A 20208-nucleotide genomic window follows, 5' to 3' on the forward strand; every position below is an offset into this window, starting at 1 on the left:
GGAGAGGCAAGGAAGATTGATTCATTAAGACAAGCAATTAGTGGCTAAAGGAAACCCATGAACAGGCGCCTTTGAGTGAAATTGAAAAGCAAAGTGATTTTGGCAGCAGCAGCACAATTCTTGGAATTAGCAGTGCTTTTTAACAGCAGCTGACAAGGACTAATTGCTGCCATTGAACAACAGGGGAGATGAGGAAAAAGGAGAGCTTGGGTAACGTGGGAGTCCTGCCAGGAGATAAACAGTCGTCTTAATGTTTTACTATCATCTTGCAACAAGCTGAAAGGGCTGTTCTATCAAAAAAAAAAAAAAAAAAAGATGCAGTGAAACAGCTAAAAAAAGCCACAATGCTGAGACACTGACACTCTGGTGGATCAGTTACCATTTGCTTGGTGGTTACTGCCAGCTCTGAGAAATTATTCTTGATGAATCAGTACCTGCATGAACAAAAGAAAAAATTTTAGAGTAGAGCTCCCAGCACACCCCAACATTTTGCTTTCAGCCTCGTGACATCAGCTCGGAAAATTGGATGTCTCGTGCAACACTCAGGATCAAGAAGCTCTTTGCAGCACCCATCCAGAACATGGTGTCTTAATGGAGTAGCGGAGATAGTAGGTGTTGGGAAGTGAAAGCAAAAGAAACACCTGCATGCAAAGCACCTGGAACGGCCAAGCCAGCATCTCCTATTGAAGATGGTCAGCGCAGATGCAAGTACTCCCTTTCAGACGAGATAGCATAATACACACATCTGCTTCCTGTGAGACACTAACCTCTCTGTTCACACCAGGACATTAGTACAGTGGACTGCCAAGGCTTAGCTTCAGAGTCAGGGCAGCTCACACGCCAAACAGTTTGACCACAACCGGAATGCCATCTAGACAGTTTACCAGGCATAAACTGGAAAAGGACTCCATTTTTTCCAAGGGACTGATTATATATAATGAGAGGTCGTTTCCACGAGCTCCATCATAAACAGGTATCTTCTTTCCCAGGCTAGCTAACCGTAATTCATTTGCTCCTTTCTACAGATTATGTTGTTCAGACTTGCATTTTCTCTCGTCGCTGTTCCGAACACTCTTCAGCCACTCCATCACCTTCCTTGAAGCTTAGTGCTAACACTGGATGCTGTACGCAACAGAGGATTCCTTGCCCTATAAGCAGCAGGAGGATTACCGCATACAGCTCTCAGACAACAAAACACCAGCTATTTAATGTTCTATTTCAGACACCTTTCTGCAGAACTGCTGTCTCATCAGATTCCCCCCTCAACCCCATTTTCTGCCTGTGTAGCCAGTAATTCCCGGGTAACTGTGAAATTTGCATTTGTTCTCACTGAATTGCAACCTATGTTCCAGCCAAGCCGCAGCTACCTTTGATCTGAGCCGGGGCTGCTTTGAGCAGGGACAGACTAGATGACCTCCAGAGTTCCGCTATTCTACAGCCTATTCTCTAGGTGACTTGGAGTTTACTGCATCCAAGAAAATGCCCAGTAACTGGTAATCCTTGTAGATTTTATTAGGTGGTTGCAAGTCATTCATAACTGAACTGAACTTCAGGTCAAGCAAATGTGAAGTTATCCTTGGAAAAATGGTGAAAGAACTGATTCAAGTATGTTTGGCACAGCTATCTTGCAGAAAAACCTTCTATGGGAGGAGGAGACAGGCTCTGATGTCCAGGCTGATGAAGTTGTGCCAGATTATCCTTGTCAACAGTTACATTGCTTAACCTGCTCTCTTCAAAGACGACAAGAATTCTCTGCGTCCATCAATATTCTGCCTGAGTTTCACATCCCACCGGTACCTGTGGCTCCAACCCAGTTCTTCTGCAGAACTTGATGAAAAAGGACACAAGGCTCATAACTAGACACTGAACTGCAGCTCTGAAGACTTTGGGTCAGCCTTCTTCACTCTGCAGTTTATCATTTAACACAGGAAGGGATCTGCCATAACGCCCCACTTTGACAAAGGGAAAATAAACCTTATTCCTACCCACAATTCTGTCTTTGCTATTTAGTTTTTATGTTCTTCAGAGTTAAAATGAACCAACTGTAAAGGACCCAGCACAGCAGCTCTTAATTTTCCAGCAGACCTCCAGCACAAAGACAACTGAAATAACTTTGGGTTATTCACAGTTTTTCAAAGGCAAGGGAGCAAAATAAGATATTTTAAATCCTGCCAAAAATTGTTAGAAACACCAGATGGAAAGCTGTATTTTTCAGAAAAAACAAATGAGGAAGGGAATTTAGCTCTTACTTCTTTCACGATATTAGACAATATCAATACAAGCATCAATAATTAATACTATCTCTTCTTCCAGAGACATACCAATTTAACATCACAGATGCTGAAAACTTATCCAAGTCAGAGAATGGATTTAAAGAGGGCTTACCCTGCTCAGGTGGCTGCTCTTGGCTTTCAGCTGCATTCATTTGATTTTGATGGAAACATCTTTCAGCAGGCCTTTCAAATCAGAGAGCTTAAGAATTAAAAAAAAAAAAAAAAAGCAGCTTTATTTATATAATGTCAATTTAACTCATTCCAACAGATGATCACAGCTTGGGATGAAGGAGAAGGAAGAGAACAAAACAAGCACGCAATAGTAAGTACCTTAAAATACCCTAGAACATACATACCCCAGAAAATACTGTATAACATCAGCAACAACAGGCATAAAACCCCTTACCTGAACTCCTGGCTACCCTGTGGCTACTTCAGAAGCAGTAACTGACCGTTTTTTGTATTCAGTAGTCACACTGTGGTGGCAAATGAAGCAGTTTTAACATTGCTTTTCAGAGGAAAGCAATGCTAATAAGTAATATGAGTAACGAGTAATTGCCTCTCCAAATATTAGACGAAATGCAACAGCGCTTGAAAGGACACTCCCAATTACAGTTTTCATCAATGCAATTAAAGCAGTGAGCCCTAATGCATATGTGTTTCACCTAGTTAACAGGCATTATGACGGCTACAAGCTCCCATCCATACTGCATCTCCGTGTGCTCCTTCAAAGCAGAGACTGCAGATCAGTGGGGTTTTGTGGAGCATTCACTCTGACACACGGAGCTGCCTTCAAACCCTGCCCAGGTCATGACCAAAGTCCATTATTCCTCGGAACATCCGCATCAGGTTTACAGGAAAGTCTACCCATTGATCAAGGCTCATGCCTAGGACTCAGTGACATCCTCAGACTTGTTTTTAGGACGTCATCTCAAGTGAAAGCCAGTGAGATATCCCTGGAGCGCCTTGCTCTCAAGCTCTCATAAGCACTGGCCTCAGTACATTTCTGTCATTAAAGCTGAAGGCACGAACAGATAAAACAGTCTGCTGTAAGGTATCCCCTCACAGAATATGAGGTACGGTTTGGGTATTACTTTTCACTACAGAATTAAAGTTATCTTATTTCCTTTCAGTTTCAAGAGGAGCATCATTAGACACATACTTGGTTGCTCACCATTTGCATTTCAGTCTTGAAAGCAAGCTATTATTTTGTAATCTGAATTATTTGACAGCATTCAAAAGAATCAGTTTGAAGTATATCTGGGCCTTGGACTTTTTAAAAGTCAGTTCTCCACACCAAAGCAACTCCCCACTTCAGAGGAAAAATGTGTAATTCAATCAAGACCTCAAAAAAATACCCATTAAGAAGGTCTTCTCAGTATCACGGTCACAGAAGGTGTACTTGTATGACAATTCTGATAATGATGTGCTCTCTAGCAGATTGGTACCTTTAAATTGCTTCAACACAGGATGTTTCTGTGAATCAGATCAGAATTGGTCATTTTAATCGTAATTAAAGGTCCTCCTACCCTGCAATATGTATGGAGTATCCTTTGTTTACCTAGCGGGTGTTGCCTGTGCCATCTGAAGCACCACCAGGCTTTCCACAATATATCTAAACTACTGCTTCATTTTATAAGCAGAAGTTAAATGAACACAAAACAGTAGGATTAATTACCTCATGCCTTCAGCACTAGAGGCTAAACTTGCTAGAACAGATATTTGAGAAAGGCACACTCTAAGTGTGTAATGCCCCTTCCTCCCATCGGTGTTCCACAGGCTTGTGGCATAACAGAATATTGCAGTTTTATAAGATAGAAGTTATTTTTCCTTCTATTCCATCCGATAACGAATATTGAGAAACACTTCTTTAATGCTAAGCAAGCATCTTTCTACTTCATTTTCCAGCACAATATGAAGCTCCATATGGAATCAAAGGTGCGAAGGAGCACATTAAAAAAGCCCAATTAAAATGGGGTCCTGGCAATAGTAACAAAGACTGACACGACTCCCTGATGCTCATTTTCCTTGTGGACCACTGCCTGCTTTACCAGAGAGGCGCACATCCCCCAGAGAAGTCTGAAACACAAGTACCTTTGCATCCAGTTGTCTAAATCGATGCACCATCCTGAAAACAGAAAGAGAACATGGAGGTGAAGACTGAGCCCAGGTATTCGAGAAGCCCTGGCTAACGCCCCTCCCCGCTTTGCACATTGCAGAACCACTTTGCAGAAGTCTAGCTGGAGCCGAGAGATCTAGTCCTCGCCTTTGGCCAAAGAGTGGAGCTAAGGGCAACTACAGAGTCCAAAATTGTCGGAAAACTGCCCTCTTTGCATGTACTCAGAGGTCAGTTAGGAAACAGATTGTCTGCAGACCCCCCTGCTTGGGAACACCAGCCTTTCATCCTTCCAGGAAGGCAGGGCTGCAGGTGGTTTGGCATCGTTTCTATTACAGGTATATTAACTAACATAGGAATTACTGTTAGTGCTGCATTATTCCATTTTCCTTGTCAAGACTCTTCTGCTTCCAGTATAAAAGCTATTTTTTTGTATTTGCTTGGCTTCTTATTGAATGCTGAGTGCCTCCGGGTAGTCTTAACAAACACTTACTTGTGGACAACAATGTCCTCAGCAGGGGCAAAGAGGCATGGAAGAGTCTGGTCTTTCCTCCCCATTCTTATCAGTTCTTCCCTTACACTTGATTTAGGGAAATACTCAAGCTACTGGAAGCTAGTTACAAAATTAAGGCATCATACAGAGCAGGTTACTGTTGCTTGCTCTTTTCTAGCTGTCTTTATACTTCTCTTTCCTCTTACACTATTACTCTGAAAACTGTGAGAGAGATCCCAAAAATAAAGTGTCATGATCTGGCAGTCAGAGCAGTCCAAGTCTGCAACCTTCAAATACCATCACTCCAAATAGCATCTTCCCCTCTCCCAAAGTCTTTCCTACTCACGCTACTAAGTACAGACCTCCATAGAGATTGATGCTGTGGGAATGCTTAATACCCCAGGTCTAACACTAAACATTCTCTGCATAATGTTACACAACTAGTCAGCTATAGCACTGGTTTCCACAATGAGATCTCAGAACACTGTAGGAAGACAACATTTTCTCCTCTGGCGGTAAAATGGAAAGACTGAAGTACAGAAAAGTGAAATCATTTGAGAAACAGTGTGACAGATACTTGGAACAAGTGTGTTTAATACATCAACCCAGTTATGCCATTATAGCCCTTGCAATATTGCCATTAGTATTTTACTAGCCCAATCAACTATTTCTGAAGACAGTCTGCAGCAGCTGACAAAAAAAGCCATCATTTTACTTAAGAAAATAAAAAGAAATGGCACATTTATGATTTTATTTATCTACCTATTAGTCTGCAAACACTTAGAGCTGCTGAAAACTTGACTCCACTAAAAATATTCAACAGAAAGTTAAGAGAGTGAAGACAAAGAAGGGCAGACGTACTCTTCTGATGAATCATTTGCTTTGGTATTGATTTTGACAAGGTAATTTTCCTTCATGACAGCTTCCCATGCCAGAATTTCATTGTCTTCATTTTTTGAGCCTGGGAAATGTATGTGAAGAAAAACAACAATGCTAGGTTCAGTTAATTTGTCTTTTGAATGCTAAATTGCAAGAAGGCTGGGTTAGTGCTTGGATTCAGAGGCTAAAGATTCCCTTCCCTGCATCCAGAGCACTCGCAGCCCCACTTCCCACCTGTGACACAGCTCTGATAAACACGACATCAATGCATTTTACTGTATGCTCCTGGCAACCGGACTTGGTTAAAAAAAGAAAATATGAACAAAAAACCCTAACAAGCTCTAAGTGTCTTTCTGGAATTTTTTGAGGCTGGGTTAACACAAGTGCTTTGTGAAATGGCAGCCGCTTCAACAGGCATAGGATGTTCCAGAAAGTTCCCATCTGGGTTTGAGCTTTCCATTTGTTTCTACTTTATCCCTTATTGGATCATTAAGAGTAACACGTGTTAAGAACCATGTTGTATGACTTATCATTGAACTAAAACATCTCAAAATGATGAAGCATTGCCTTCTCTATAAAGTATCTCCTGTTGGTGCTGTAAATTAGAGTGACACAGCAAATCACTTTGAGGCACCAAAGTCCTCCAGGGTAATACTTCTGCATTTTATCCTGTTCCAACAGGACAGCACAAACCATGTGCTTTTAATTAAATGGGTTTTAATTAAAAAAATTAGCCGAGACAAAAGAAGACCACAGCTGGCAAATGACTGAAGTCCCATTTCCCCCACCCGGTGCTCCTCTGATCTCACACAGTCTCAGTTGTTCTCCCAGATACCGGCAAGCACATAAGCACCCAAATTCCAACCATTCCCATCAAGTTCAGTGGGGAAGCCAGGATTTTACAATAGTCCACACATTAGCGTGCTTTCTCCATGCAGTCCTCGGCTCCTGTCACCAGCCCAACCAGAATGATATTCTGGCTCTAATTAATTCTTCCCTTTGCTTTTAGAACTGCAACGCCAACTGTGCATCACACTTGGGCAGAAGTATCTGCCGTTAAACCACCTCTCCAGCAAGGAAACCAAACAGTGATTTGGACAGCCAAAACGATTTAGTCAGCGCAAAGGAATTTTATACCCCAAAGCAGGCATCTTTCTCCTAAACTAACAACAAATCCAGCCTGTGCTGCAGGGCAACAGTCAGGTTGTTGATGGATGGGAATAGGTCTGTCAATTAACTTATCCTCTCTCATCTGCTTCTGAATGGCACTTAAAAAAAGAGAAAGCACTCCATTTGTTGGAGGGAAAAGCTTGTTAAAACAATTCCTATCTGTGCCCTCTGACAGAGTAAATAAAGGGGAAATAGCTAGAGGACTGACACAGCCACTCCTGCATTTTTGAGGCAGTTTGCCCATTTGGCCATGCCCAGAGGGGATGAGGCAGAAGAGCCTCTGAAGACAATTGTGCTCTACTAGGCTGCCCTAGCAGCGACTAGCTGTATTAGGAGATTGTAATAGAAGGACAAAAAAAAGCAATTCCAGAAGGCTGAGTGGCAAGCAGAAGCTAAAACCACCTCTTGTACTAGTCACCTAAGCATTTAGAGCATGCAAGATCAGGGATCTCTGCCACTGGGTAACAGTGCAGGAGGGATGCACTACCAGATGTTAATGACAAATGGGATGGTTTACATTTTTCATGCAGGCCATGAAGATGATTTTTCAGCTGCTGCAGGCTCTGGATGAATTTATTCAGAGCTCTAATACATAAAAAAAACCCCAACTTTTCAAAGCTAGGAAGCAGCATAGGCAGCCCTAAACTGATAGGATTAATTTGAAGACTTCATTGATTTACATACATAAGGTAATTCTGCCTCAAAATGGCTTGGACAAGAAAGCACTGGGTAACTCCGCACAGCACTCAAGTACAGCAGGTCTCATGGTAGAACATAAAAGCTCTCTAACAGACCAAAACCAAAGCTTGCTGAGGGGCAGGGATCATAGCAATGCTCAATTAGAGTTTTAGCATAAGGAGTCAGGAGTCTAATGCCCCATATCCCAGAGAGAGTGCACCTTGAGTACTGAAGGAAGATTACAGCTGAGAAGCAGCCAGGGTTTTTGATTTGAATCTTACTCAAGAGATTTCCAGCAAGATATTGGATTTGCATTCAATAGAGAACACGAATGAGCTGCTCCTCATTTCCAGTACAATCACCTCCTCCAAGGTCTACACTGCCCTTGAAAATTTCCCACCACAACACTAACTGCCTGGTTTAAGCACAGTGTGCCAAGGAAGAGTTGCAATGCACCTGCCACACAGCTGACTTTTAGGCAGTAAGGAATAATCCAACTCACAACAAATAGATGGCTCTTTACTTTCTTTCTTACAGCAGCATTTGAAACATTTCCTCATCACCATGAATATGTAGGCAAAGATGACGAAAGGGAAGGGGATAGTCAAGCGACTGCAGTATTCTTGGACCAAGAAGTAACGCTGGAACTTCCACACCTGGTCGTTGTTCTCTTGCACTGATCCAACAGTGTAACTAACAGGTGAAGAAAGAGAAAATACATACAGCATTAGTTATTCACCAAAGACCTCCATCAGAGCCAAGTAACATGGCATTTCTCTTTGTTATATCAGTGCATGTTTTTCTAAAATCATGCTGGAACAGGTAATTTTTGCTGATTAGGAGGTAATAGAGTTTGTCCGCCCTTTTACAGAGAAATTTAAAAACAGGAGGAACGAAGACAGTAGAAAAAACATCCCTGATGTTACAAATAAACTGGAAAACATAGGAACAGGGAGAAAATACTCCACGTACTTTCACTACCTTAGCTCTAGGCAATTTTCTTCCTGCCTAGACACACAAGAACAGGATGCTTCTTTGCAAGATACTCTCTCTCATTAATTCATCAGCTAACTTCTTTCTAAGCAAAAAAAAAAAACCCTAAAAATAGAACATTTACAAAAAATGAAAAGCTCCTGAGATTTTTAGTAGAGGCGTTAAGAATGCTCCAGGCACAGGTCAAACCTACTGTACTAAGCCCTGTATGAATCCAGCAAAACAACCACCACAGGAGCAAACAGCTCATAGAGTGCCTGACCTTTCATTGCTGACATTAAATAGCAGATGGCTGCTTCCAAAATGCCTGTGTTAAGATCCTAATGGACCTTTACATGAGATAAGCTAAAACCTTCACCTGGTGGAAATTATCTTCTGTTTTAGAAGAGAAATCCTGAATTTCAGAAGTATCTAAAATGTAATATTCACCCTTTTCAGCTAATGCATACCGCATGCAAAGAAAAAGTGGGATATGCTGTTGTTAAAATTGATATAAAATTGTAATTACAACATACAGAGACATTGATTGGACTGGTGCCTAATAGACATCAGCATTATTAGAGATAGGCATGTACACTCTAGTCATAGGAGGAGCCATCACAGAGTTCACACGTTTCTAACTGGATCAAGAAAAAACCATCTCGGATCGCTGTTTTCCCACGGGGCTTCCTGACTTCAGTATAACCCAGCGCTCCTGTTTGGTTAAGACGTTCAAGCTACTGTCAGAATGAACTATGCAAAGCTCCGAGAGTGTCATTAGAGAATTCATGTCGGGTCCTTCCACAAAATAAGCTGAACTGGCAAAAACCAGGTTTTCACCAGCATAACTGTATAAACCAGAGCATTTACCATTAGGTGCTGTTAAAATAAGTGTTCTAACAAGTATCAAAGGCTTCTAGGGTAGAGCTGGCTTCCTGTTATACTTTCCTTGATTAACGTGAATTGCTTTCACCTTTTCTAGGCAGTACAATCATTGTTTTCTGTCCCCAGGTCCTGTGCAGGTTAGGAAAACACATGTACAATAAATAGATATGCTGCACCAGTCCTAGCTGCCTTGCCAAAAATCACATTTCTGACTCTCTTTGGAGTCCAGCTCAGCATGGGAAGAAAGGTTCAGAGCAGAGGGGAGAGCAGTTCCCAAAGCTGAGGCGTTCTCAACTCATTACACTAATAAGTCTCATCTCAGGCCAGGAAAAACTGGCACTCTCATTTGGAAGGAAGATCCTCTTGAGGCAAACCAAGAGTTCTTAGCAGTTCCTGTAAATACTCTTGTTGCCAAAGCAAATTCCTGCCAAGCCTGTCACTGCCAACGTACCATCAAAAAAACACAAAAATAAACATAGCGGACCTCAAGAATGATGCCCAGGGGTTGTAAGTATTTTTGTTGTGCTGCAAGAGAGCATAAAGCAGAAAAGAAGCAGAGCTGGGAAGGAGAACAGAGCCACAGCACCGATCCAACTGTATTCACAAGTCAGAAGTGAGACAGGAGGGCAACACATTCCTGAAGTCTGATATGAGGGTCTTCCCATTATTAACTCAACCCTGTGTCAGTGTAAACAACAAAAATTTATGGAAGGAGTTGAGGAAACTTTTCCCTGCTCTTGCTGGTCCCAATGTGGTCATCGTATATTAGATAATGTGCGCAACAGCCACCATTTTTATTTGGCAAATCAGTGCTGGCTATATGATACAGTAAGCAGTTGCCAGCACCACATTTCAGGTGTCTGAGACATCTGCATGGTGTAACACCTCACAAGATGCCCAAATAGGCCTCCTGACCGGTAGACCCACAGACAGATAAGTTACCATACGAAAACAGAAGTGATGGCATTTTTCAAGACAAAGTCTTTTTGTACGTCCCAAGGAGATGCGGCCCATTGCCTGTGGTGCAAGTCAGAACAATAAATAGGAGGTCCACCGGAGCAGTAACAGACCCATCACCACCACGCAGCAGTTCTGGTTAATAAAACCATAGTGTCATAAAAAGACTGCAACAACAACTCATTTATTCAGTCTGGCAACTCATACTTGGTAAAGCACTGACCCAGCTATCACCCCCTGTGTGAACACAGGGGTCTGTACTAAGCCCATTGTGCAAAGGATGCTTAGAGAAGTAGTAAAAGGACTGGCGGCAATCCATCCCCAGGACTTTGTACCAGTTCTGATCAGACTGCTGTGAGAAATGCTGAATAACCTTGCCTTTGTTCAACTTCCCGCAGCACACCCTCAATGTGACAGGTCTGGTTCAAGCTAGGAACCCTGTCCAGACTACTCCCTGCAATTCCTCTGCAAAATACCCAGGCAGGGTCCTGCTGTTTTCCAGGACTTCATTCCCTTTCTCAGAGGGATATTGATACAGGGATCACAAGCAAGTGATCTCTCCTTTATTACGTACCCAAACATGGCCACGAGCAGGTTCACGAGGAGGATGTTCGTTGAGAGCATGTAAATGCAGACAAGGGGAATGGTAATCCACTCTGGGAAGCGGGGCTGGTTGTTGGCATCCAGCTCCACGCACAAGGGCTTGGACTCGTTCCCAGAAAAGGTGCAGCGGTCAAAGTTGTAGGTGGTACCTCAGAGGAAGAAAGCAAGAGAGCAACTAGTGAGCCCTCTCTCCCTCTTTCTGTTGGTTCCAGCCCCAGGTACTGCCACTGACCACAATACACGTGACCTCCTCCTTCCCTACCTCCTCATCAGACATAAAACCTTGCCCTGTTGCTGCTTGGAGGAAAGGGATCAACACAGGACTGGACAACCACTGAAAGGACCTCACCCACCCGGGAGAGATTCCCATGGAAGATAACTACCGTCAACATCATCAGGGTAATGGCCAAACATAGCCAGGTATGGCTCGTAAATGACGGATCGAAATATCCACTCCCAGCGGTGCTCATTCTTCCTTAGGATGCCTTGTCTGGCCACACCAAAAGCCACCATCCACACAGCAAAGAGGAAGAGGAAGAAGAAAACATCTATCATCTGAAAAAGGACAACAAGCAAATACATCAGTGCCCCGCTGCATGCCTGTTGCAAGCCACACGTGGCTTTTTTTCTCCTTGATCTGATATTAGGGTGGAGAACAAATATTAGAAAAGCCTACACAAGCTAGCACCATTTTAATGCAAGTTTTCAGATCACTGTTCCATAACTTCATAGTCACCAACACACATACACAAATAATTGACCAATCCCACTCGGGGAACTGCAAAAATGTTTACGCAACCATAAAACCAAGGCATATTTTGGAACATACAATATCTCCCCGGTATCAGACAGGCACCACCCACAAAAGCCAGATCCACATACAAAGACACATGCAACAACTGTAGCTGCAGACCCTGCAGCTCAGTGTCAGGTGAAAGCAGCCACCACTTCTGAAAATACCACTCCAGATGACTTCAAAGCAGCATTTATAGTCCAGACACTGGCTGACACTTTCATGAATTTCAAGCTCTTAACAATATACAGATAACTGAAGATTGGCAATATCCCAGCTGAGCTTCCCCATTTGTTGCAGACCCACCTCCAGCAAGATCTGCCCTTCCACTAGCCCCAAACACCTTTATTTTTAGACTTACTCAAAGACTCATCCCTTTTGCAGAAGGCCAAACAAGAGAAAGATGTACAGGAAACAAACCTGCGTTGTTGCTTCCATACCCTAAGGGACCCTAGGACGACGTAATCTCTAGACTTCAGCTTTACAGCGGTGGTACACGGCAAAAAAAAGGCTTCCTGGGTAAGCTGCAGACCATGCTGTTACTCCCCTCAACACCACACAGCTGGGTTTTAAATTCCATGTACAAAGTCAGCTCCAAGTGACACGCACAAATTCAAGCAGACATACTGCAGCCCTCCCACGCTCCTCATTCCCGCACCTACAGTAAGACACATCTGTGTCATATGGAACCCCCCTCTCTTCCTATTACCTTTCCCAGTCTGTTAGCAAACATCCCCTCCAGCTACGAAGGGTAGAATTAGCCTGGCCACTCCATGAGAGGCTCCTCACCACCCAATTCTCCAGTTCCTTGTGTGATGGTGCAGTGGAAGACAGAAATCCTCTTCCTGTACCATTTATCATCATCGTCTTGTTTGGGGAACGCTCATGTGAGCAACAAGAGTGATGGAATAAACCACTGAAACTTTTAAGACGTAAGAAAAAAGCTACCAGGAAGCAAATTCCCTTTTCTGTTCTTCAGCCTGATCTTTATTTTCTCCCTGTGCAGAGGGAGAGAAAAAGGCCCTGCTCTTAATTAGGTCCTATTTAAATCTTAATTAATCCTGTTTAACAGATTTAAGAGGAGGAGAGAACTTGCTGTCATCATCAGAACGTTGGGGATTTTCACTCTTGAGGAAAAAAGAAAAGTGTCGCATCATTTATTTAGACTCTCTCAAATAGCTGCCAGAATCTTACCATCCTCTGCAGCATAATAATTTTGGGTCCTAGATTCCTGCTAACTGTGAAAATATGGATCAGCCTCAGAGTAAAAACTATGTAGTCCAAACAGAAAATGACTCTCCCAGAATACCAAGAGCTTTCATCAGATGAGCGAAGCCTGATGGAGACAGTAAAAGAAAAATGAAGAGAAGCGTTGGGTAAAGCATGCAGAAGTCAGGTAAAAATACATTGAAATGGGGAGTAGAAAGTGAGCAACTGGAAAAACAGAACACGGCTACCCAGGGCCCCATGCCCCCTCCCACCTGATGACAAGTGGTAGAACTGGTTAATGCACACCTTGTTTTCACCCTTCCTATCTTAGCTACTTCATCACTGTATCTCCCCTTCCCCTCTAAAACCGTTAACAGCAAAGACATCTCATACCTTTAGCTATTCCCACAGCCCTCCAAAAACATCACAGCGCAATGACCGCTGCGCTGCACTGAGGCAACAAGAACCACGTTACAGCTGAACAATTACACTGTAAAATGTGTTTTTATCATTCCTTTGTCATGGTTGTTAACTCACCCATTCATGTAGAACAGCTTATGTGAGCTAATGATGTTCTGTTAGACCATTGTAGGTACAATTACAGTCCCCTTAAACAGAACACACTAAAGCTCAGAGAATCCAGATTACCATACTAAACAGCCAATAATAGGAGCCAGGGAAAATCCCAAAGAACTTCTGACTCTCTGAGATATTAACCCTGCAACTTCGTCTGATAAGCGCTATATAGCCTGCATTGAAGGCATTGTCATGAAATGTAAGCCTATTTCAATCATCATTTTCTAAATATGCTCTTCCAAACCTAAACATTAGGAAGGGCTGTCCTGTTGGCCTACAAAGATCCGAGTTTAGGAAAGCCACCTTTGTCTCCAGGGATAGACTCAATTTACATTAAACCAAAAAGAGAAAATATTGCATGCAGATGTTCCTTAATCACTTTATTTTATTTTTTAATTTGCTTTTACAGATTTAGAGTCAAGACTTGGCAGTGTTTGGGGCCTTCATAGGGAACAGGGAGTTTCACGAACACATCGTTTCCCAAAAATCTCATTACAGATTGTAGTCAAAACCCAGAAGGGAAGCAAAGCCGCAACAGGGCCACAAGAAAGGATAGTACTCACCTGAACACAATGCCTGCTATGAAGTAGAAGATTGCTAGTGTATCCATAACATTCCACAGATCTGAGAAATACTTACTGCCATTCATGTACCACTGGGAAGGAAAAAGAGCAGAAAGTAACCACAACTAGCACTGGCCAGTGACACTGTGATCCATCTTCCCCTCATCTCTCCCCACTGGATGTCCTCATGGGTAAATATTCCACCCACTGCAATAGTAAAGATTGTTTCCTTGTCCAACTAATTTTTTGTCACACATAATAGCTACACCAGAGTTCAGATTGCTTTTAATTTCCCCCCCCAAATTATATTTTCAACATATTTTATTTTTTAATATATCCAGCAATGCCAGAAATCATGGGAAACATGTTTTTACCATTAACTTCTAATAGGACTATGGGTCAAGATTTTCTATGTTCAGAGCACCTTAACACATTTTCTCCTGCAGTCCAGATGTCCTAAGCTAATGTTCTTGCACTGGGACCAGTTCAGCACGTGGGTGACACAAGCATTGCACCACAGTGCGGGTTGCTGGGCTCAAAGGACATAACCCAACCACACGGGTGCTTCTGCATGGGGAGAGGAAGGAACAGTCCTGCCAAGAGCCGAGACTGATGTACTTAGTGCTCCCACGTGTATGCGCATGCTGCCAGGGGACCTCAGGGTAGATCATGGTAGGCTCCAGCAGAACTGCTGCCAAAGGGGCCAAGGAGTCCTGGTGTGACCCCCTACGAGCAGATGAAACACTACGAGGAGGCAGGAGGGTCATTGTTTTGGGGCAGTTGAAGTATTCTGGCTTCTCTTTCCTCACAGAGCTCATTCAGTAATCTGTCCCCGGCTACATGCACATGCTTTTGATCAAAGATGCAGATTTAATTTATTCTTTTAATTACCTGGCTCTCTATTTCTGAATTGCAAGTCTAGTGAGAATCTCTGCCCCCTCTCAGCTGACTGGTACTGCACCCTGGATCCAAAGTTTGTGCAAGAATCAACTTCTGGATCCAATTCAGAGGTGACTCATTAGGACAAGAAGCTTAACCAGGAGAAACCTCCACCAGGCCTGAAGAAATAGACTGAGTCCCTGATCATAATTCTTTTTAATTTTCACTGAAATAATCAAAGCTTAGTGGAGTACTGATGAGTGAATCTCTAACTGGCGTATCCAAGGAAGGCAGTTCTGCTCTCGATACTATTACGGGAAACGGACATCAAAGGGAGTTTTCTTCTACATGCAGAAGCAGCTGTAAGTGGAGTGCCCGACTTTGCTCTTCCAGTTCTACAACTGTTGCATTTTCTTCACATGAGGGGATGCATTGCTGAAGACGGAGAGTTGTGGCAGCTAGCAGGGTGTCCGGCTCAAAATATTACCAGACACTATTTCAGCATCTTGGGACCCACACCCAACTTTCTTAATACTTAAGGTACCAAAGGCACTGAGTGGGGACAACATGTCTGACACCCATAATGTCGGGTTGTCTCTATCTAGTAAATCCCTAAATCAAACATAAGTTTTCTTGCTATACATGACGGTGAAGCGGTGTTTTATGTGAACAGCTAGGCACATATCGTCCAAAGGCCTTTCACAAAGCAATAAGCATATCACCGCGCTATAGCTGTATTAAATGCAGCAGGTTTAAGCCTGATGCCTCTTCTATTGAGGGCACAGTTGTGGATGGGGGAATGGAAACAGGTTTTGGTCTAAAGCAGAAACAGAGAAAACAGAGGCAGATGTGTGTAAACGAGTGAGACCAACCGAGACCGCAGCACAGCTCAGTCCTTCAAATACCAAGCAGTTCCCACTGCCAGGAGTTAACATGCACAGAGGTTCTGTCCAGGTTCCTTCTCCATTTGAGAAAACGGGGTTTTCCTGCTCACACCACAAGTCTACCCACTCACCTGGCTGGAGGCTACATCCATGTGGCTAAGAAGATAGCAGGAAAAAGGCATCTCCGATTTCACTATTGCCATGACAGCTCTAAACAGGATATGAGAAAGTAGCTCCAGCTAGTTAAAAATCTCTAGGACCATCAGAAATCAAAACAGGGCTGAGCCCATGGCTTACAGTTCAGGTACAGTTCAGTTCTCCTGAACTTTGAAACAATCTGCTTTAAATTTGGAACAATGTCTAGTAGCTGTCACTTCCACAGACACATCACTCTAATCAGAGGGCTGAGTTTTCCCCAAAACTAGTTATCTGGCTGCAGCAGCTACAGTGGGACCCCAGGCAACGTTACTCTTCCTTGTCCTTTGATGTGAAAGCAGAATCTGAGCCATCTCTCTTTTTTTTTTTTTTTCTTTTTTAAATATTAAGGACACAGATACTATTTTGACTGCAGAGTTAGACCAATGCACACACAGTCTATCTTGGAGGAAGCCAGGGAGAAATTTTCCTGAGAAGCTTAGAGGACTGGGACACTGCAGTCTGCTCCTTAGTAAAGTAAGTTTGAGGCCAAGACACTGGCCTAAGGTAACTTTAAATCATCAATAAATTCTCTGGTTTAGATGCCTCCACTCCCACAGTCAAATTGGAACAGTCTGGCCACCAGCTATTAATGAGATGACTGGGACCTGAAGCTGTTCTACCTACTCAGGGTAGTGAGAAATAGTGACATTGGTAGGAAAAAAGGTTTCTATGCCTAAGTCTTTCCCCAGGACTTTTGCTGGGTATACACGGGAAGTGCAAGGACAGGTCCAGAGACACCAGAACCTAAATCAGCAGAAACAAACACTCCATTAGCGTTTTCATTGCAACAGAGTCTTTTACTTTTTCCCCCATTTTCTTTAGCAAGTAAAGTTGCCTTAAGCAGGGTACCACCTTGACTATCAAAAAAGAAAGACCACACAGCAAGTTAAGCACAGTAATATCAACACTCAGCAACGTCATTTGAGCTCATGCAAGAAATGTTATTGCAGGGTGGTCTGATCCTGCAGATCACCCACAAACACTCATGTGGAAACTGATGCCTTACAGGACAATCAGAAAGCAGCACTGCACTGAAATCACACACCCATTTCTCTTCTGATTTCCCCAGCATCTTCCCACTTTTTTGAACGCTGACTGGTACAGACCAGCTCGCCAGAAAATCAATATATTTCATATGTCCCCTTACATATGAAGTGAGAAGAGTATCAGCTATGCAGCTGGCTATAAAGGCAGCCCTGTACGCTGTTCCCACACCACACCAGCACAAGCAATGCAGAAAGTCCAAAGCTGGTCCTTGGGACTAGGTGAAACTAGCAAAAACTGTATTTATGATTAAAAGATAAACAGAAAAACATCATTATATGTTGCTCATTGGTAAAAAAAAAAAGAGGGGGGGGATGTGGAGAAGAGAGGCAGAAATCACTTCATCTAGAGGTACACACCCAGAAAAACATGTTAAATCCAACCTATTCTCAACTGCTTTGGCAATCCAAGCCAAGCATTCCTGAGAAATATCTTACTGGCATCAGCTTATCTACACAGCCTCAAAGTCAATACCATTCCTCTTGGTGCATGGACACTGCACCTATTGGGGCACAGGCAGGACTTGCACATCAGGGAGTGGGGGGAAAGATTCATTGTGCTTCGAGTTGCCTGAACATATCTCCCAAGAAGTGGTTCCCCTCTAACTTAGACGCAGCCTGCACTGCCTTACGCTACTAGGAGGGAAAAAAACACAAGGTTTTTAATCTAGCACTAAATGTTTTTGGTTTGCAAGCGCTGCCTACTTGTCTCACTTCATCACAAAGAAGAATGAAGACCAGCACATAAAGGATTATCTCCAGGACGGTAGGTTCCTTCTGGAAATCCATAAGCAACACGTAGGCGAAGAGCAGCAGGAAAGCGATGTAGAAGATGACATTCCAGGAGAAGACCACAAAGGGGGAGGTGAAGAAAGACACATAATACAAGAAGAGTTTCTTACTCTTCTCCACAGGCTTTTTCCTGAGGAATTAAAAGAGGGAAAAGGTCTCAAAGCATAACTTTTATGCTTGGAAATATTTGTGCTCTTCATCAAAGTGAAAATGAGAAAGGTGCAAAGTCTAGCACAGTCTAACACTTTAAAGGTAATGCCATTCTGCATCCACTGACTTCAGGCACACAAGTAAATTGGCATATCTTAACTCCAGATAGAGTGAGGATATGATCTGTCAAAAGCCCATTTAGCCATTAAATATCTGTATTTGAGAGTGACTGAGCGCTGGAACAGGTTCCCCGAGTGGCTGTGGAGTCTCCATCCTTGGAGATACTCAAACCCAACTGGACACAGTCCTGGGCCACCTGCTCTAGCTGACCCTGCTTTGAGCAGGAGGTTGGACTGGATGATCTCCAGAGGTCCCTTCCAGCCTGAATTGCCCTATGATGCCACGATTAATTGACTTGCTTCGCTTCTGCTAATGAGAAGCCAGTTTATTACCTGAATGAGATGAAACCACAGCCTATTAAAGGGAAAAAGAACAGACACAGTATAATCTTCCAGTTCTTAGTATCTCTTGAAATCTCTCCATACCACTGCTTGGAAAGGAAATTCTGTAGGGGAGAAGAAAATATTCCTATTTGTTCTAACAGCAACAAAATAACCTAGGAATGCTATTGAAAGACATTTGATTTAGTACAAAACCCCAAAACTTTGGAGATTTCAATCAAAATAACTGGCATTTCCGTTTCAACAATACAGAAAGCTTTCTGCACCAGTAACAGTGAGCTGGTTCCTTAGTCCAGCCATCCACCAGTCTCCATGGCGAGGAGTGCAAAGTGAGGCCGAGCAGGGCTCAACCTGATTTATAAGGCACTTCACACCGGGCAGTACATCCACACTGTGCATACATGGGAGCTGTGCCAAGGGCAAAGTCACTTCAGGCAGTTTGATCATCCAGCTCATTATGATTTACAGCTCTAAATCAAGTCTTCCCCTCCTGACTTAGCATTTGGGGGCAAATCAGCCACCTCCTATTTCAAGAGGAGGAGCCACACACCCTGTTGGCCCACCAGCCACAGTCAGTGCTCTCTGGGATGCATTTCACAGCGCTGCAGACACCGGTTTGGTGAGCATGCTGCAGGACACAGCTACGCTGCCGTCGTGCAAACAGGGCTGCAAAACCTCACGCAGAGGCTCTCACTTCCACGAGGACAATGTCTGAGCATTGGCCTTTCACAGACTGTTTGCGTGGATGTAGCATTTTCACAGCAAGAATATTCAGGGTTTTCTTTAACCTGCCCAGATCACAAGAGTTACGCTAATCTGTGCACTTTCTTTTCACGGCCTTTACCTGCACCCCCGGCTGTGCAATGAATTGCTGGTCTTTAGCTTCCACTGCTAGTTCCAGACAGTTGCTCCCTCCCCAGGCTTCACAGGAATAAGTCAGCAGCTGCTCAGCTAGGTCTTCATCATTGCTGTAGCACTCGGTGAACAGCTCTGGAGGAAAGAGGTAGTGCCACACTGAGCTCCAACTTCCCACCAACTTGGGTGCAATTATCTTCAGTGACTTCCAGAGTATAATATTTGTAATATTAAAGCATGCAGATACAAAAACTCTTTCCACGTTTTCAGCACGGTAAAACGACGTGTGCGTTGCTTTACAACCCCACTTGCACGTATTAAGCTTTCATACAGAATTCATGTCTGGATGGAAAACTGTAATACTAAATCAACTCACACAGAGAGAGCATTAAGTTGAGTGTTTGCACTAAAAAACAGAGTAAAAAATATTAACTTCTCCTACTCAAATGACTCTATATATCTGCTTGTTTCATCATCTTTTCAGTCATTTAGCACTGATCTAATGACTTAGAGTCAATCTCAGCAGTCCCATATTAACAGCAGGGTTGAACAATAAGGGCAGAATCTGATGCTTTTTTCATGGGGAAATGCATGGCAAACAGAGTTGTTTTAGAAAAGCCACGAGCATCTTATTCTGCCCATAGATTTTTGCAATTAACAATGCACACAGAGTGAAAAAACATTTCTTTTTTCAGCTCTGGACATTTCCCACTCGAAGGCCCTTCTGTCGGTGTATGTGTGACAGAGCACAATTGCTCTGAAGAGCGATCGAGCATCTT

General features: G+C 43.2%; 1 protein-coding gene across 1 annotated transcript in view; it reads right to left on the reverse strand.

Annotated features, from left to right (window-relative positions):
* Window positions 1-2421: 2421 nt before the first annotated feature.
* Window positions 2422-20208, reverse strand: part of TRPM8 (transient receptor potential cation channel, subfamily M, member 8) — a 41224-nt gene continuing 23437 nt past the window's right edge. The window contains exons 14-24 of the mRNA XM_010285832.1: window positions 19419-19564; window positions 18566-18678; window positions 17877-18093; window positions 14168-14259; window positions 13014-13155; window positions 11410-11581; window positions 10998-11175; window positions 8112-8302; window positions 5744-5843; window positions 4368-4401; window positions 2422-2472 (exon numbers count right to left, since the gene is read on the reverse strand). Of these exons, the coding sequence (XP_010284134.1) occupies window positions 2422-2472; window positions 4368-4401; window positions 5744-5843; window positions 8112-8302; window positions 10998-11175; window positions 11410-11581; window positions 13014-13155; window positions 14168-14259; window positions 17877-18093; window positions 18566-18678; window positions 19419-19564 (1436 nt within the window). The remainder of the gene's footprint in view (window positions 2473-4367; window positions 4402-5743; window positions 5844-8111; window positions 8303-10997; window positions 11176-11409; window positions 11582-13013; window positions 13156-14167; window positions 14260-17876; window positions 18094-18565; window positions 18679-19418; window positions 19565-20208) is intronic.

This window comes from Phaethon lepturus, unplaced genomic scaffold (assembly GCF_000687285.1).
Source record: "Phaethon lepturus isolate BGI_N335 unplaced genomic scaffold, ASM68728v1 scaffold11464, whole genome shotgun sequence".
NCBI lineage: Eukaryota > Metazoa > Chordata > Aves > Phaethontiformes > Phaethontidae > Phaethon > Phaethon lepturus.